We start from the raw sequence: 16,870 nt of genomic DNA on the forward strand, positions 1-16,870 counted from the left end.
AGAGAGGCCAGCAGAGAAGAATTATACGACGATTGCGGTGTCCATCAGCGCGGGGCCGATGTCACCAACGGTGGTCGGAGTAGACGAAGTGGTCGGGGTAGATGACGGCGACGCTGGCGACAGGCTGGTGCTGGACAAAGACGAAGAGAGGTGGACGGGCGGTGGCGTCGGCTACGGGGGTAGCAGCGGCGGCGGCCTGACGGCGGTGACGGCTAAGTTAGGAGTGCGACGACGGTGCTCGAAGTAGGTGAGGAGAACCCAACAGCGTGACAAAGACCGGCGCGGACGATAGTGTTCCCACGCCAAGGGAGGCGACGCGACACATACCACGAGAAGTCGACGCGCAGCGACGGCAGTGGACCGCGGCGCTATGACCCGAAGGGGCGACGTAGTGGCGGCGGGCAGGTCAGGGCGACGACGAAAGACCTCGGGGCGGTCATAGGGACCGCGAGCCGCGGTGCTCCAGATCGAAGGGGCAGTGTAGCGGCGGAGCGCGGGTCGGTGCAACCGCGGGGACGGCCTCAGGACGGCGGCGTGGACCACGTGCCACGCTCGCTATGGCCCGACGGGGTGACACGGCGGCAGCGCGAGGGTCGGTGCAGCCACGGGGACGACCTGGAGCGGACGGCCCCGGGGCGGCGGCGGACCGCGGGCCACGACATTATAGCCCGAAGGGGTGATGCAGCGGTGACGCGGGGCGGTGCAGCCGGGAGAAGAACCACGGGGCAGCGGCGTTGCTGCCTGATGGGGCGATGCAATGGCAGCCCATTGCTCGATCGGTAGAGGGGCGCGCTGACTCGGGACAGTCTTCACGGGGCCGGCGGAGGCACGCGCAACCGATGGGCCAGGTGGGTCGCATGGCGTGGATGAGGCGGATCGCGACGGCGGGCGGGTGATCAATCCGATCGCGCGCGGGGTCGGGGACGCCGCTCGGTGGGGACGAGGTGGCGGCGGAGTCCGAGATGAAGCTGACGGCGATGAACGGCATGGGACAACGTGCGAACGAGCGCGTTAGCACCGGCACCCGGGCCAGCAAAGCAGCCGACGCCAGGGCAGCAAGGCTGAGCGACCAATGGAGCAGCGGCGCCCGAGCTCAAGACAGCCGACGGGCCTGACGCAGCCAGGGACGAGGCCGGTGAGGCAACCCGCAGGGCCGCCGTGCAGACGCGGCGGAGACGGGTGGCGTGGATCGATTGGCGGGCCGACGCGCGAGCGGGGGTTATGATTGGCCGCCGCATGGCGCGAGGCCGCCGGATGTAGGCGATGCAGGTGTCCCGGTCGGAGCAGGGCGACGGACGGGCCGACACGCGGATGACGACCTTGAGGGACCGTCTGTCGCACGAGGCCGCCAGGTCGGTAAAGTAGCCGGCCGGTCGTGCCGGTGTCAGAGTAGAGGCGCGGGGTGTCGACAGTGGCGGCGGGCGACGCGATCAAGCAGAGATCAGAAAAACAAAAAAAACGCCGATCAAAACGACCGACGGGAGAGCGAAAAACACGGAGCGAGGGCTCGGGAAAAAGACTTTCTAGAGCAGCCGGCCAACACGGCCGGCGGACGAACCCTAGGTACGGGCGGCGCAGCCCCCCACAGCAGTTATGGAGGCCAACCGCCCTGGGGACGGCGCGCAAGTGCGGAAGCAGCGGCGACTAGGGTTTAGGATCGACTTGTGATAGATACCATGTTAAAAGGGTGAGAGAGGTTTGATGGAATAGTTCGTTATATTGCTTGAGCCTCATGGGCATATATATAGGAATACAATGATCTATTTAGAGTATAAGACAAGCCAGAACAAATCCTAGTCTATCTTGTCTTTTCTAATAATCACGATACTTAACAATGTCTACTGAAGCCGAGAAACTTGAAGCTGAGAAGAAGGCAGCCGCTAGTGTCGCGGCTTCATTATGGCCTATTGAAGGGTATAACTCATTTATTCCGCTCTGGTTTATTTCTGTCTTAGCCATATTAATATTATATGCAAATATATCTGCTATTAGTGTAGTTATATTCAACACACTTTGGTATGAGAGCAGCGACATATCAACGACTCACTCTAGCGGCGACAGTGGTGGTTCGATGGTCCAACCTCAATACAATTTTACTTCTTTTGTGGTGCTTTGTATTTTGTGTGAACTTTTATAATAGACCTAAATCCTTTAAAAGGTACTCTCTATATAAAAAAATATAAAAGTGTATAATCTAAACGCTCTTATATTTTATTTGCAGAGGAAGTATGTACACATGCCTTTCATAGGTATTAAGATTCAGAAGGAAAGAACACCTTCCGATCGCGATCCTGATCCTGCCGTGCACGTGCACCGACGCACAATCCAAAACTAGCAATTCTTCTTTCAGTCTTCCTTTCGAAAAAGAAAATGCTCGATCGCCTGTGCTTTTTGACTCGTGACTCGTGGGGACAGGAGAGGCGCATATTTACATTCCTCTGCGAAGCTTTCAGTGACGTAGAAGTGATTAACGACTCATGCTGTCAGTCATCCACGCTTGCTTTGGATCGGGAGATTTTGCCGCAGATCTCCATCACAGCTTGGTTTTGTAAGTTGAGGTAATAGCACGGCAGGTCCTTCAACTTGTCTTATATGTGATAGTTTGGTCATCAAATTTGCAAAAGTAGATTATTTGGTTCTCCAACTTGTCCTCAAGGTGCATATTTGGTCCTGGCCCAATCAGCAACAGCCAAGTGGAGCCAGCTGGGCTGAGCCGGTCAGCTTCGCACCTTTTGCATTTAGCCCCTGCCGTTTAACGGAATTAACTCGCGGGACACCACTTGGCGCCAATGCCCGGCACCGCGGCGAGCTTGGCCGGCACGGTGCCGGAGAGGCGGTTGTGGTCTACCGCGAGGAACGATAGCCTGGGCATCGCCGCAATGGACTCCGGGATGGTGCCCGCGAGGCGCACGTTGGACATCGTGTCCCCGGCCAGGGAGCGCTACCCCGCCGGCGAACGGCTGTCTTCCAACCTCGCCGTATCCTTCTTCTCCCACCAGGCCTCCCCAGCCATGGCAGCTACAGGGCTGAACGCGTACGCGCGGCCATACAACCGCCGCTCCGCCCGCGCCCACCTCACTCTGCTAAAGCCCCATCCTTCCACGATGCCGGGGTACCACGGCGACGCCGGCTACCCGCCGCCTTCCCCGTTCGCCGCCAATTACTCCCGCGCCACCTTCCCCGAGCACCACTACCCCGGGCCCCTCCCGTCGCGGCCTTTCTTCCGTGAGCACGTCGCCGCGCCGCGTTACGACCGTCGCCCGCGCGGGGTCATGTTCGATCCTGAGAAGATGTACGCGCAGGTGATGCACAGCTTCAACTACAAGCATAAGGAGGCAAGGGAGGACCCGCGACTCGCCCTCTGTTGCCGGCGGCACCGCCGTGCGGGCCGCGGGGGCAGCGGGCCAGGGGCAGGAGAAAGGTGTACGTGCCGGCCGCGCGCGCCGGAGGACGGGAGAGGTCGCCGTCGCCGTCGCCGTCGCTCACGAGGCGGAGGGCGTGGCCGCCCCCTCCCCCCCCTCCCCCCGGGCCTGGCACGGCCGCAGCCGCACGACCGTCATGATCCGCAACATCCGCAACAAGCTCACGTAAGCGACCAGCTAGCTCAGCCACGCTACGCCTTCCCGGTTCTCCACCGTTGTACTGTTCAGTTCGTGCCTGCGTTTTAGCTGATGGATCTTTCGCTTTTTTGGCGTGCGCCGTCGCAGGCGCGCCTCGATGGTGAAGCTGCTCGACGACCCCTGCGCCCGCGTGAACAGGCGGCGCGGCCCGGGAGCGGTGGCCGCCGCGTCCGATATCCTCTACCTGCCCATGGATTTCAGATGATTCATCTCATGCTTGCTCTTCTCTCACGGGTTGACAGGGTGATTTCTCTTGCCTGCATTTATGCTTGTGCGGTAGTGGAACAGATTCTTATCAAGTATAGTAGCATCAAATGGACGAAGCCAACGTTAATCCTCTAAGTCAGAAAAATAAGAAGCGTACTTTCAATAAGTTCCTCTTCTTTTGGCGAGACACAGTTTCACAAAGTACGTATACGTACCGACTTGTTTCGTGCGCTTTGGTGTTCTTTATTATTATTATATTAGTCAGGTATAATGATCTTTCCGTCTTGCAAAAATAAATATGGCAGAATATCAACCATACCGTATGCGCAAAAACTGCAAACCTAGTAGTACTATCTCCAACAAAGCCCCTGGAAGAAGACAAACAACCAAAGCAAGCGAGGGAAACAAACAGCCAACGAAAGCATGCATAACTTTAGTTTGGTCTTCTAGCCTGAATGAATCAGAGTTAAAACGGTCACGATCTTCTTCTGTTTTGCAACGGGCAAATTAAAGCAGGCAGCGTTGCAACAAACAAGGGGTGCGCCGTCGTCAACGGCGGCCGCCGCGGCGCGCGGGCGGCACTACGCTCTACACGGCCGCGGCTGGAACCGTTCGCTCGGCAAGGCGTACATGCAGGTAAAGAACGTGCACGCACGCACAAGCCTCCTCCGTGCCGTCGATGCATGCATGCATTCATGCGGTTTGTTCTCTCACACTGTGAACGGTCATGATCTTCTTATGGTGAGGCACTTCAGCCGCTCCACCTTTGCGTGCTACACCGACGAGTACCTCCCGGTTGTCTTCTGGCCGCCACGCGACGGCGCCGCCGACCCGCCCCCGGCCGAGCCTAGGCACCTCGGTCGACGTCTCTCCGCGCGTCCCCGCCGTTGATGAAGCCGGCGAGCAGCTGGCATGGGTGCATCGAGGCGAGGCTATAGCGAGCTAGCTAGCCACTCCAGCAGAGGTGCCCCGCGGGTTAATTCCGATAAACGACAGGGGGCTAAATGCAAAAAGTGCAGCGTTGACCGGCCCGGCCCAGCTGGCTCCACTTGGCTGCTGTTGATTGGGCCAGGACCAAATATGCACCTTGAGAATAAGTTGGAGGACCAAATTGTTAAGAATAAAATAGTTGCTTATTAATTAAGCTAATTAGGATTAAGTTAAATGTTAGATAGATTACTTGGTTCTCAAGCAACCATGTACTTTCTTGGCTCTCAAGGTAACTATATAATTCCTTGGCTCTCAAGTAACTATGTGTTTACTTGACCACCAAGCACCATGTGTACTTCCGCCTGAGTATAAATACCCCACTTCTATCATCAATAAAGACTGATGTATTATCTTTCATTCAAATTATCTCGTTCTTTACTTTTCACTCAAAACACGTTATCATGCACTTTGCTCTCCGATCGAGCGATTTAGCCACACACAAGGAAAGAGATTACACAAGAGGGATCGCCTCACAGTCAGGGTCTAGAAGAACAGATAAATAGCAAATTAGCGATTCTGTCGGAATCAACACCTTGGAGCAGCACGGAAGAATCGCACCAATACAACCAAAGGCGATTTTAATCTAATTGCTATGATACATCATATGCTAGTGAGATTTACCTAATCTTTGTTCTTGACTACCAGGAATTGCCGCCCTGGGTACGACAAGACAGTCGAATGGCCTTCACGGCGCAGCACTCCAGAGTTCAGACCAGTGCATGGATGCCGCACTTCTCGACTAACGCGCCGCACATGCAAGAACTAGGCGTCACATTTATCCCTTTTTCCAACCAAGGCGATCAGTTCAGGAAACAGGACCAGAATAGAAAAACAACTCCGAGGCAAAAGGATCCACATACATGAATAAGTCTACTTCCTGGACTACTTCTCACATGAAGCTTACAATCAAAGTACTTGATCGCAATACCTATCAGGTGCTATTTTCTCAATTTTATTCATAGTAAATAATCATGTTCAACCAGAAATCAGCGCCATTGGCACTGGCCACGCCACAACAACACTTGTTGAAGGCACTCAGGAACTAGACCGCATCAGCATCCCACTTCATGTAGCGGCGCTCGGCGCTACCCTCCGGTACGCAGCCTTCCATGGAGCGACCCGGACTGGCGGGTAACAGCACGCGGCGAAGCCCTCCGGCATGCGGTGGCATCGCCTCGACTCCGGCCGCACGTGTACCAAAGCCACGCCGCCTCCACCCGCACATCACCTTCCATTCCCGCGCTCCCTCTCAGTCATGGCCTGCCTCCTCGATTTGGGCCAGTGCGCGGCGCAATGCGCCCTCCAGCGCGGCTTCCTCTGGCACAAGGCGGGCCAACCAATGCAACGCTTCCCAGCGGCACGGCGGTGGATGTTAATCCTTAGCCGCACGGGAGAAATTGGGGATTTCTATCCTCTAGGCTATCTTTTAGTTTAAGCATTTAAGTTCCTGTTATCTACAGAAAAGTCTCTGTAATTTCTGTTAAGCCCTCAGGATTAATTCATCATGCAGTATAGTCCTCAACTTCAACTCTCAAGTCGTCTATACTCCTGCGATTTGTGGTACAACCCTCTGTTTTAGCACTTTAACCATCAGGTTATTACTATCTGTATTTTATAAGCCCTCGTTTTTAAAAAACATATGTGGGAGAACCTCAGTTCATCCTAAATTACATAAAAGAATTATACACCATTATTTTAATGGCAATACCTTTGCAAAAAAATGTATTGCTTATATTTCAGATCCTTTTTCTCTGGAATTTAAGATATCAATTATGTCTTTACTGCAAACATTCTATATGACATGTGATTTTAGGACAACTATACTTTTGCAGTCGAAAACAATTTTTCTGGCAAATCTTAATGAAATTCAAATAAGAATTATAAATTGTCATACTTCATATGACATGCCCAAATTTTATTTGTGAATCACAAGGTATTGGTGGCATCTACTGCACCATTTGCAGATTATCTACCACTACTGTGAGGTCTACATCTTGTCATTTTAACAAGATGACTACTTTCAATGTGCTCTTCCAAATATTAATATTAGATGTGACTACCTCAAGATATCATAAGGTAATACTGGCATCTACTGCAAAATTTTGCAGACTATCCACTATTACTGCAAGGTCTACATCATGTCACTTTGACAGATGATTACCTTCAAAGTGTTTTTTTCTTAAATATAGCATAACATAAGGTAATAGAGATATGAACATCTACTGACAAAAGTCAGACTATGTTTTCTATTACTGTGAGATCTACACCATATTGGTGATTATCTTCAAAGTGTTATCCTATATAAATTGAGGTCTACATATATGGATATAAAGCATCAGCTATACTAAAAAATGCTCCTCTGAAGCATTCGTTGTTGTTCACTAAAATGATTTACTCTCATAGTAAATATTATTCATGTGCAGTCATTATATGCCGAAATGGTAATCTTGTGCTAATCCAAGCCTCACTTTGCTTGAAAATGTCATAGAAAATTATGCAAATATTTGCATACCCTGGTGATTACCTTCTATTACATTGGTAAAATACATGGCAGTGAAGCCTATGCCACTATTTATAATTTTTTTGTTGTCCGTCCATCAAGATGGATCCCATAATTATGGCAACGATTGAGTGTATCAACACTTTTGCAATGTCCACATCACTTCGTGGTTATACTTTCACAGTGACTAACCAATGTCAAACATGCAACGCCTATGTTTTTGGCAGTGACTCTAAAGTTGCAACGCTCATATGCATTTTATGTGTCCCAACTTCACTTAGTTCTCAAACTAAGTACATAATGGATGAATTTTTATTCACGCTGAATATTTCCCTTAATATAAACATGATGCCTTGAGCACATCGCGAATGATTACCCATTCATTTTTCAAGACCTCAAGTATATCACAGCTCACAATTCTGTCACTTAATCAACTTCAAGTTGAGATCTCGTGATCAAATATTTTCATATGTCCTTAATACACTTTACATCCTCTTATGATGGTACTACCATTTTTATGATCAAGAAACATGGAATTTCTTAAAATCATCAAATTCACCCAACGGGTGCTATCCCATTATTTGAAATTCTAGCTAGTACCGAGAATACTACACAAGTTAGTGGTCACAAAATAGAACAATGAGGAATTCGAAGTAAAGTGGAGGCTAATAGATAATCAAATGATCAAAAGACAACTCTCAAGTTTGTCAAATGGGTGGTTATATAAATATTGTCCCTATGATTACCAAACCCTCAAACATATTGTCAAACCACACCACGTAATTATTAAAAAGGCAAATGAGTTCATTGGGATAATTAGAAAATTTGCAAATGTACAACCAGAAAATATTCTGGTAAATGATTGTTCTTAGATCTTCATTTGAAGGAGAACCAAAAATCTAGTGGATTAAAAGGAAGGTGAATTCATTTGCACCAATGATATGTTTGCATAATTAAATTTTCAGTAATGTTGGAAACCTCATGTAATCACCTAGTTATTCCCAAAATATCTTTAGCCTATACTTGTGCTACTACATGTAGTGCGATGTCCGATATCCTATTTTCCGGACATGATATTTGATAAATTTGAATGTATGGTTCAATTCATACTCAATATTGTTGCGTAGACAATAATTTTCTGAATCTTAATAAATGAAATATTTGGTTGCATAACATTAGTTATCCTGGTTTGGGGATAATTAGAAAATTATTAAAATTCTATTGGTCACAACTTATCAAGTTACAAAATTTCCCAAATCATCAGATTTATGTGCACCGCATGTGCCATAGGGAAATCAGTTTTAAGGCACTCTCACCTTAAAATTCTAAGCATGGCACTTATTCTTCCTTGAACACATTCAAAAGATATATGTGGATTGTTGAACCATTATCTGGGGTAATATAGATACTTCATGGTACTCATATACACATTCATAAAATGTTTTTAAGTGTGTCTCTTACCACCCACAACCATGATCTTATCAAATAAATTGCTTAAATTATCAAAGTAGGAGCAAATTCTCCCGAACAAAGCATAAACCCATTTGAATGCGCAATGTCGTTGAACTCGTTTCACGAGCATTTTCAGCTTGCATTCAGTACTCTATGTACATACCCAGAATGGTTTAACTATTTTTTTTATCAAACATAGTCAAATGAATTACTTGACCACTTTTAAAGAATTGTAAATTTACCAGCCTCTTGCTGGACACATACGACCTTACACACCGTAAGTATGATCTAAATCATACCAACTGCATATCATACTACTTTCCCCTTGTAGTAACTACGTGGAAATCAACAAAGTATTTCCCATCTGCGATAATTCAGTTACATACCGATATCACCACTCCAGCGTACATCAATGGGCACTCACAGAAAATTAGGGATCTATATGAGGAATAACAATTTATCCGTCAATCAAAATTATTCACAGCTCGTATGTTGATTGCATCAGCAATAAGGATATTTTCCGGCATTAGGGGGAGATAAGTACCACAAAGAATGTCGTGAAATAAATTAGAAATGTTATTGACATTCAATCCTTATATCCACGTACTCAAAGAATCTGAACTAGAAGTTTAGAGAATCATATATTTGCAACACATTGCAAATTTGCCATATACATTTACTGATAACAAGGTGTTACTAAATTCTATATTCCTGCAGTAAAGTGTGAGAAAGAGTGGAGGTTCCTGATAAACCACTCTTCTCCCCAAAATGAGAGCAAGAGGGGGAGAAAATCTGACAAGACGAGATATAACTTCTCATATGCTTCCGCGGAAACAAAGGAAATCAAATCCTCAACCAGTAAATGTAATTCAACATCAAGTTGAAAGACACCTCACTGGATGCTCATCATCCAAAGCCCGGCATAAATATGCACAAATGTTTTGGTGCCGGGACATCGAAACACCTTGACTCCATTTGTTGTAGGAAATCACAAGGAGTTAAAAAGGAATAAATATTTTATCCACAAACTTCAATGATTCCACCAGGATCCTATAAACTAAAGACTACATTTGTCGACATATATTTCTTCTCAATTTGCTAAAACCTTTTGGGCCCAGAACCAAAATCCATGGTAGATTGCCTCTTGCACTCATATTGGTTCACATAAAAGGAAGCAAGTACGAAGAATAGCACTCGCTCAACAAATGAGTGGTATTTACCGCAGTAATACCTACTCCTCATAAGTATCTTCCATATGGAATACTAAAAACTTCTCATTCATAGACAAAGTCAACGAGGTGGTGAGAAAGCGAGACTTGTAGCAAAAGGGTTCACACAGAGACCCGACATCAATTATGATGTAACATACCCTCTTGGTATGGGTGGATTTATGTTTCGATACTAAATATCATTGGCAATAAAAAAATATTATCCATGCAGTTCATGGATGAAGTGGCTACATACTCATATGAGTCACTCATTTCGGAAAAAAAAATCAAGTCCCTGAAGGGCTTATACTTCCGAATCCAAAAGCAAATCGCAACAAGTTTTGTATAAAACTTCATAAGTCGCTCCATGACTTGAAATAGTCGGAAATCATATGGTACTACCGACTAAATGAGTTCCTTCTTAAAAAGGATTACTCGATTAATGATGATTATTTACATGTTTAATAAAGGAATCAATTTGACTTCCTTTCATCACCTCAGTGTATATTGATGACCTCATCATCAATGTCTATACAAGACCTAAACATGCACAAAATCATCTCAAGACGGGAAATTTGGATTCAACCAAATTTAGCTCAAGTTTACAACTTGAGCATTCTCTCAAGAATACATATCAGTCTACATATATCCAAAACATATATGAGAAGTTTAATATGGATATATCATACCAACAAAAGGTACATGGTCAATATAAGAAATATTAACTTATATCTCAAGCCCACAATAAATCTTGGGCAATTCCATCAGGAAAATCAAAGATATGACCATGATGTGATGAAATGATATTGGCTCTTTATTTGATCCTAACAATGCCATATCGGTGACTGAATTCACTGGAATAGTCTTCTCATGGAAGTCATCTAAATAGACTTTAACGACTACTTCCACTAATCACTCTAATATAATTGCTCTACCTAAAAGCATTGCAAAATATGCATGGCTTAGCAGAATGATTAGCCACACTCAAAATCATGTGGTTGAGATTCAGCAAAATCACATAACTTGATTTATCAAGACGCTACCACTTGTGTTACTCAAAAACTACAGGTTATATGAAGAGCAATATTATAAAGTACATTGCTCGAAAATTACTTATCCTCACGCATTATAGAAACAATATGCAAACAACATACTTTGAAAATCCTACGGATTATTCATAATGTCACGATCATATCAATGGAATTTGTATTACACATTCTCCAGGTTTGCAAAGTTCAGGGGGAGTAATTTCTCAAATCTATAACCTATTAACAACCCTAAGATTGCATATATTGTACTCTTTTTCCCTTTATGAGTTTTTCCTAATGGTTTCTCATAAAGGTTTTTAACGAGACAATATAAACACAAGTGCACGTATATGTCATACACTTTCTCCTTATATTTTTCCCACTGGGTTATAAAGGAGTTTTCAATGGCATATCATATCGCACTCTTTTCCTTTATGAGTTTTCTATCAAAGTTTCTCATAATGGTTTTTAATGAGGCAATATCTTATCAAAGATCATATGTCATACTTTCTATTTTCCCTATCGAGGTTTTTAAAGAAAGTACTCAAGACATATTAATTGTTCTCTAAACTCATCAATGATTTTTCTCCTTCTTCAAAGGTTTTTCTCATATGAGTTATCAAGAGACAATAATCATTATATGTTGCATCATTTTCTCCTTATTATTTTCCCACTGGGTTTAAAGGAGTTTTAGCAACATATCTGCACTATTCTCCTCATATTTTTCCCACAGGGTTTTTGGAGGAGACATTCAAGATTATTCAAAGAATTTGTCAAGATGATGGATGTCCCAAAGACAAGGCATTGTACAAGGGGGAGTGTTAAGAATAGAATAGTTGCTTATTAATTAAGCTAATTAGGATTAAGTTAAATGTTAGATAGGTTACTTGGTTCTCAAGCAACCATGTACTTTCTTGGCTCTCAAGGCAACTATGTAATTCCTTGGCTCTCAAGTAACTATGTGTTTACTTGACCACCAAGCACTATGTGTACTTCCACCTGGGTATAAATACCCCACTTCTATCATCAATAAAGACTGATGGATCATCTTTCATTCAAATTATCTCGTTCTTTACTTTTCACTCAAAACACAAATAATTTACTTTTGCAAGTTTGAGGACCAAACTATCACATACAAGACAAGTTGAAGGACCTCCAGTGCTATTACCTCTTGTAAGTTCTACGATGTCCTGGTGAACAGAATCTGCGTCCTTTCTTCGGCCGGTGCTTTCGATCGACATTACTATCGATGCAGACCCGAAGCAAAATCACCCGATCCAAAGCAAGCTTGGATATTGGATGCCTGACAGCATGAGTCGGTAATCACTTCTTCATCACTCGAAGCTTCACATCGGAACGTAAAATATGCGCCTCTCCTGTCCTCATCATCACGAGTCAAAAAGCACAGGCGATCGAGCATTTTCTTTTTCGAATGAAAGACGAGAAGAAGAATTTCTAGTTTCTGGACTGCGCGTCGGTGCACGTGCACAGCAGGATCAGGACCGCGACCGGATAGTGATTTTCTCTGAATCTCATCTGAGGTGGGGGCGAAACCTACAGGAACACGACTGTTCGCCCGCATCGGCAGTAGAAAAAAGAAACAGGCAGCGTGAAGAGCCTCGTGCGCACAATCAACGGGAGGGGGCCGGGGCCTGTGTGAAGGCCGCAAAGTGCGTGCGGGTGTGAAAGCACACGGCGGCTGCAGCTCGCTACACGCCAATCCTCCCCCTGTGAGCCACTGTTGGATAGAGCCTACTGTTCTTCAATCCATGTGTCGGCTAGCCATACACTCCTCTCTTTCCACCATCCTCAAGTTTTCTTTTTTGCGAGTCACCGTCCTCGAGTTGAATGAACAGCACACAATTAGCTACTCCCTGTATATCAAAATATAAAATGTTTTTTGACATTGTCATAGTGTCAAAAAGCGTCTTATATTTTGATACGAAGGAAGTACCATTGTAGTATGGTTTTACAAATTCAGACGTTGCGCGTACATCTATACATTTCCTCGGTTTATAGGGCCGGAAGGCAAGCCTGTAGATTCCTATCAGCTCATCGGGGCCGTGAGGTTAGGGTTCTTGTCAAGCGTATGCGATAGAAAGATTGGTGTCAAGTTCTTCAGACCAATTTAACGGTTCAACAACGATGACTATAGCTCCGGCGTGCTAGTCCTTATGGCGCGTGCACAAAAAAATATCCGGTTTCTATCGACAAGGTCAGGCTGGCTCTGGCATGGGAGCGACCACATCGATGCGTAGGTGGCTCATTCTAGCTGCGGCAATGGTCGTTCGGTAGTCCAAGGACCTTGATTGTAATTTTTATTATGTTTAGAGTGCTTTGTACTTTTAGTATATCTTTATAACCGATTTGGATCCTTGGCATAAAAAAACACAACCAAATCATTTCATGAGTAGCTGGCCGTACAAACAACTTAGGCAGTCAATCATGTTCTGTGTGGGATTTCTCATACCAATCACAATGTGGCATTCAAAAGCAACCGGCTTCGATCTCTTAAAATAAGTATAATAGGATGATGTAGACGAGCTATAAAAGATGTCATATCAGATATTTGCCTAGTTGAAATAGAAAACAAAGGAAAGAGAAGAAAAAAAATCTGACCGTGAATTTCAGCTGGCTGTAGCACAAGGTTCAACAACCTTTGTGGAAAAAAATGGTAAGCCACATATTAATGACAATATTAACATATAATGTAACTATTGTATGAGTGAGCTTTTACATTGGCTTTATCCGACATGATAACTTCATACAATCTGTTGTTGCGTGCACTATTAACCATGCTCTTAGGCATGGTTTGGATAAAATTTTGGTTGTATACATCAAAACAGATAGATGGTTGTTACTGGAAGTTTTGTCGCAAAAAAGGAAGAAAAAAAATGTCAAAACCAGTTTGTAGGAAGAAGTTGCACGTGTGAATCGGACAGTAAAAATTCAGTGATGACAAGCCGATCTCTGCACTCATGACAGGTCCCAAGATACGAGATGACTGACATAACATGCATGCTGGTCCAAAGAAGCAACCCCTGGTGGGGAACCAGTGTTGAAAAACAACGTCCTTGAGTGGGGGTGGTGCTTGTCCTTGTTCAATAATATAAGAAAAACACGCACATTATATCATGAGGCGATCCCCTCACTATCGCAGCCATATCCATCCATCCTAGCTAGAAATGAGACAAGCTCTTTTCCTTCTTGCACAGCTGCACTAGTTAGTATACTACCTTTAGCCTTTAGCCATCCCCTCGCTTTGTTCACCACACTCGTTGCTCTTCTCAGTTTCAGGCAGCAGTCCATTGTTCGTTCCATCCATCATTTGTGTGTTCCACTGCGACTGAGTGAGTAGAGACTTGTTGCTTCTCGCATTGGTGAGGAGAAAATGGTGGCCTAGACCAATGGCAACATGCCAGGCTCCCACTAGCGCGCCGGAGCTGTCGTCGTCGTCGGGGAGGAGCGCGACGGAGGCGAGGTCGCTGAAGGTCCATAGCGAGTCGGAGAGGCGGCGCCGGGAGCGGATCAATACCCACCTGGCCACGCTGAGGAGAATGATCCCTGATGCTAACCAGGTCAGACCACTTCTTGTTTTGTTCATACTGAAAACTTAGCCAGAGATCCGTTTCGAAAAAAAAGTTAGCCAGAGGACGAAACCAATCCCTGAAACCAAGTTGACAGGGTAACTGAATTTGCTGCTGAAACAACTTCATTCTTCAAAGAAACACCTTTTTCCTGAAAAACTAGAAAATTTGGTAACAGCATTTCTAAATAATACTGATATTTATCTTCTTGTATGACCAGATGGACAAGGCCACCTTGTTAGCTTGTGTGGTGAACCAAGTGAAGGAACTCAAGAGGAAAGCAACTGAAACCACACGATTGCAAGCAACAGCGCCCATCCCCCCGGAGGCTAACGAGATCACCGTCCATTGCTACACCGCCGCCGGCGACAACCGGACCACGTACATTCGTGCCACCGTCAGCTGTGACGACCGGCCGGGACTCTTCCTGGGTCTGGCCGGAGCGTTCCGTGTCCTCGGGCTGAGGGTGCTGAGAACAGAGACGGCCTCTCTGGGAGGCAGGGCGAGCCATTTGTTTGTGTTGTGCAAGGAGGGCGGCGATGTCGGTGCGGGCCTGAGGGCCATGGAGGGGGCGGTCCGGCAGGCGGTTGCCGAGGTCGCCTTCCCCGAGATGGTGTGCGGTGGCAGCTCGTGGAGCAAGAGGGAGAGGATTTTAGAGGAGTGCTGCCCGGTCATGTACTCCGTATAGGTCGTTTCCTTCGGGAAGAATATTTTCAGATGGAATGCGATTGCAAATCCACACACGTCGATCGCGCCAAAGCGAGCAAGCAGTCGAGCCAGGGTATTTGGGATACCTTGGGATGTGTTTGGTTTGAGAACCAAAAGGCATGGTATGTCATGGTCTCGTTCCGAACAAATAGGTTGGTTTCATTCTTGTGTTCGGTTGGAGGTAAAAAATGTCACGGGTTCGTCATTCTTGTGTTTGGTTGAAGATATGAAAATGACAAAAATCTGATTCAACTCATCTTGTGGTAAGATTACCTCGCATATCCATGTCATGTATTAACTAAAATAAATATAGCAATTTGCATTAAACTATATATTATATAAATCCCAGCAACATTTCCATTGTATTTATGGTTTTAACAATTAGAAGTATACAATGTCAAGCAAAATTCAGTGCAAAGAATGAGCGCGACAGGGTGGGGTTCGGAGGGGGAGGGGGTGAGCGAGCGATGAGACGGGGGTGTTTTCCTTTTTTTTCTATCGATAAGAGAGGAATAACCATGTGATTCCTTCGATTTGGTGGAATCGCTTGATGAAGCACATGAAGGGAATATTCCTTCTCCGAGGATCACATGGTTTCTGTTTCATCCTCAACTAAACACTGAAATGGTGGGCTAGGGACGGAATTGTAGAGAGACAAGTTATGGGTTGTGCAATCACAATGTATTGATCGATGCACCAGACACGTATATATAAGTACAGAGGGAGGGCCACATCCTCAACTATACAGAGAAAACAGGAGGTGGGCCCTATACACAATATATACGTACATAATATACTCAACCCCCCTCCCCTCGCAGTCGAAGCGGCACCAGTGACGCAGAGACTAGAACGAAACTCCTCGAAGGTGGAAGTCGGCAGTCCCTTCGTCATCACATCGGCGAACCCTTGTGCAGTCGGAACATGGAGAACCCGAATACGTCCAAGGGCCACCTGCTCGCGCACAAAGTGAATATCCAGCTCAATGTGCTTCGTCCGGCGATGATGAACGAGGTTGGCGGAGAGGTACACCGCAGAAACGTTGTCGCAGTAGACAACCGTAGCCTGGGAGACATCGTGATGCAGCTCCTGAAGTAACTGTCGTAGCCAGGTGCACTCAGCAACAGCGTTAGCCACAACTCTGTACTCAGCCTCCGCGCTGGAGCGCGAAACCATGGGTTGTCGCTTGGACGACCACGAGACGAGTGAAGGACCGAGGTAGACGCAGTAGCCAGAGGTGGACCGACGAGTGTCTGGGCAGCCAGCCCAGTCCGCGTTAGAGTAGGCCATCATCTCCAAAGAAGTGGACGCCGTGATGGTGAGCCCGAGGGTCATCGTGCCCCGAATGTAACGGAGGATCCGCTTCACGAGAGTCCAATGGGAGTCACGAGGGGCGTGCATGTGGAGACACACCTGCTGAACAACATACTGAAGATCCGGTCTGGTGAGAGTCAGATACTGAAGAGCACCGACGATGGACCGGTAGAAAGGAGCATCCGACGCCGACGAGCCCTCAAGAGTGGAAACCTTGGCCTTCGTGTCAACAGGAGTAGCAACAGGGTGACCGTTGAGT

At 46.2% G+C, this 16,870-nt stretch overlaps 3 protein-coding genes across 3 annotated transcripts; all 3 read left to right on the forward strand.

Moving 5' to 3' along the window:
* The first annotated feature begins 2,401 nt into the window (after positions 1–2,401).
* On the forward strand, positions 2,402–3,713 carry LOC147990313 (uncharacterized). Its single transcript, XM_087526517.1, has one exon. It carries the CDS (start codon positions 2,790–2,792, stop codon positions 3,666–3,668), a length of 879 nt encoding a protein of 292 aa, XP_087382643.1. The 5' UTR covers positions 2,402–2,789; the 3' UTR covers positions 3,669–3,713.
* Positions 3,713–6,201, forward strand: LOC147990314 (protein MEI2-like 7). The gene is made up of 2 exons (XM_087537994.1): positions 3,713–3,818; positions 4,292–6,201. The coding sequence occupies exons 1-2, from the start codon at positions 3,718–3,720 to the stop codon at positions 4,716–4,718; spliced, it is 528 nt and encodes a 175-aa protein (XP_087394120.1). The 5' UTR covers positions 3,713–3,717; the 3' UTR covers positions 4,719–6,201.
* A 7,933-nt stretch (positions 6,202–14,134) lies between these two features.
* Positions 14,135–15,556, forward strand: LOC125514696 (transcription factor AIG1). The gene is made up of 2 exons (XM_048680068.2): positions 14,135–14,583; positions 14,813–15,556. Exons 1-2 carry the CDS (start codon positions 14,413–14,415, stop codon positions 15,278–15,280), a joined length of 639 nt encoding a protein of 212 aa, XP_048536025.1. The 5' UTR covers positions 14,135–14,412; the 3' UTR covers positions 15,281–15,556.
* The last annotated feature ends 1,314 nt before the right edge of the window (positions 15,557–16,870 follow it).

This window comes from Triticum urartu, chromosome 1A (genome assembly GCF_056163025.1).
Source record: "Triticum urartu cultivar PI428250 chromosome 1A, HENAU_Tu73, whole genome shotgun sequence".
Taxonomy (NCBI): domain Eukaryota; kingdom Viridiplantae; phylum Streptophyta; class Magnoliopsida; order Poales; family Poaceae; genus Triticum; species Triticum urartu.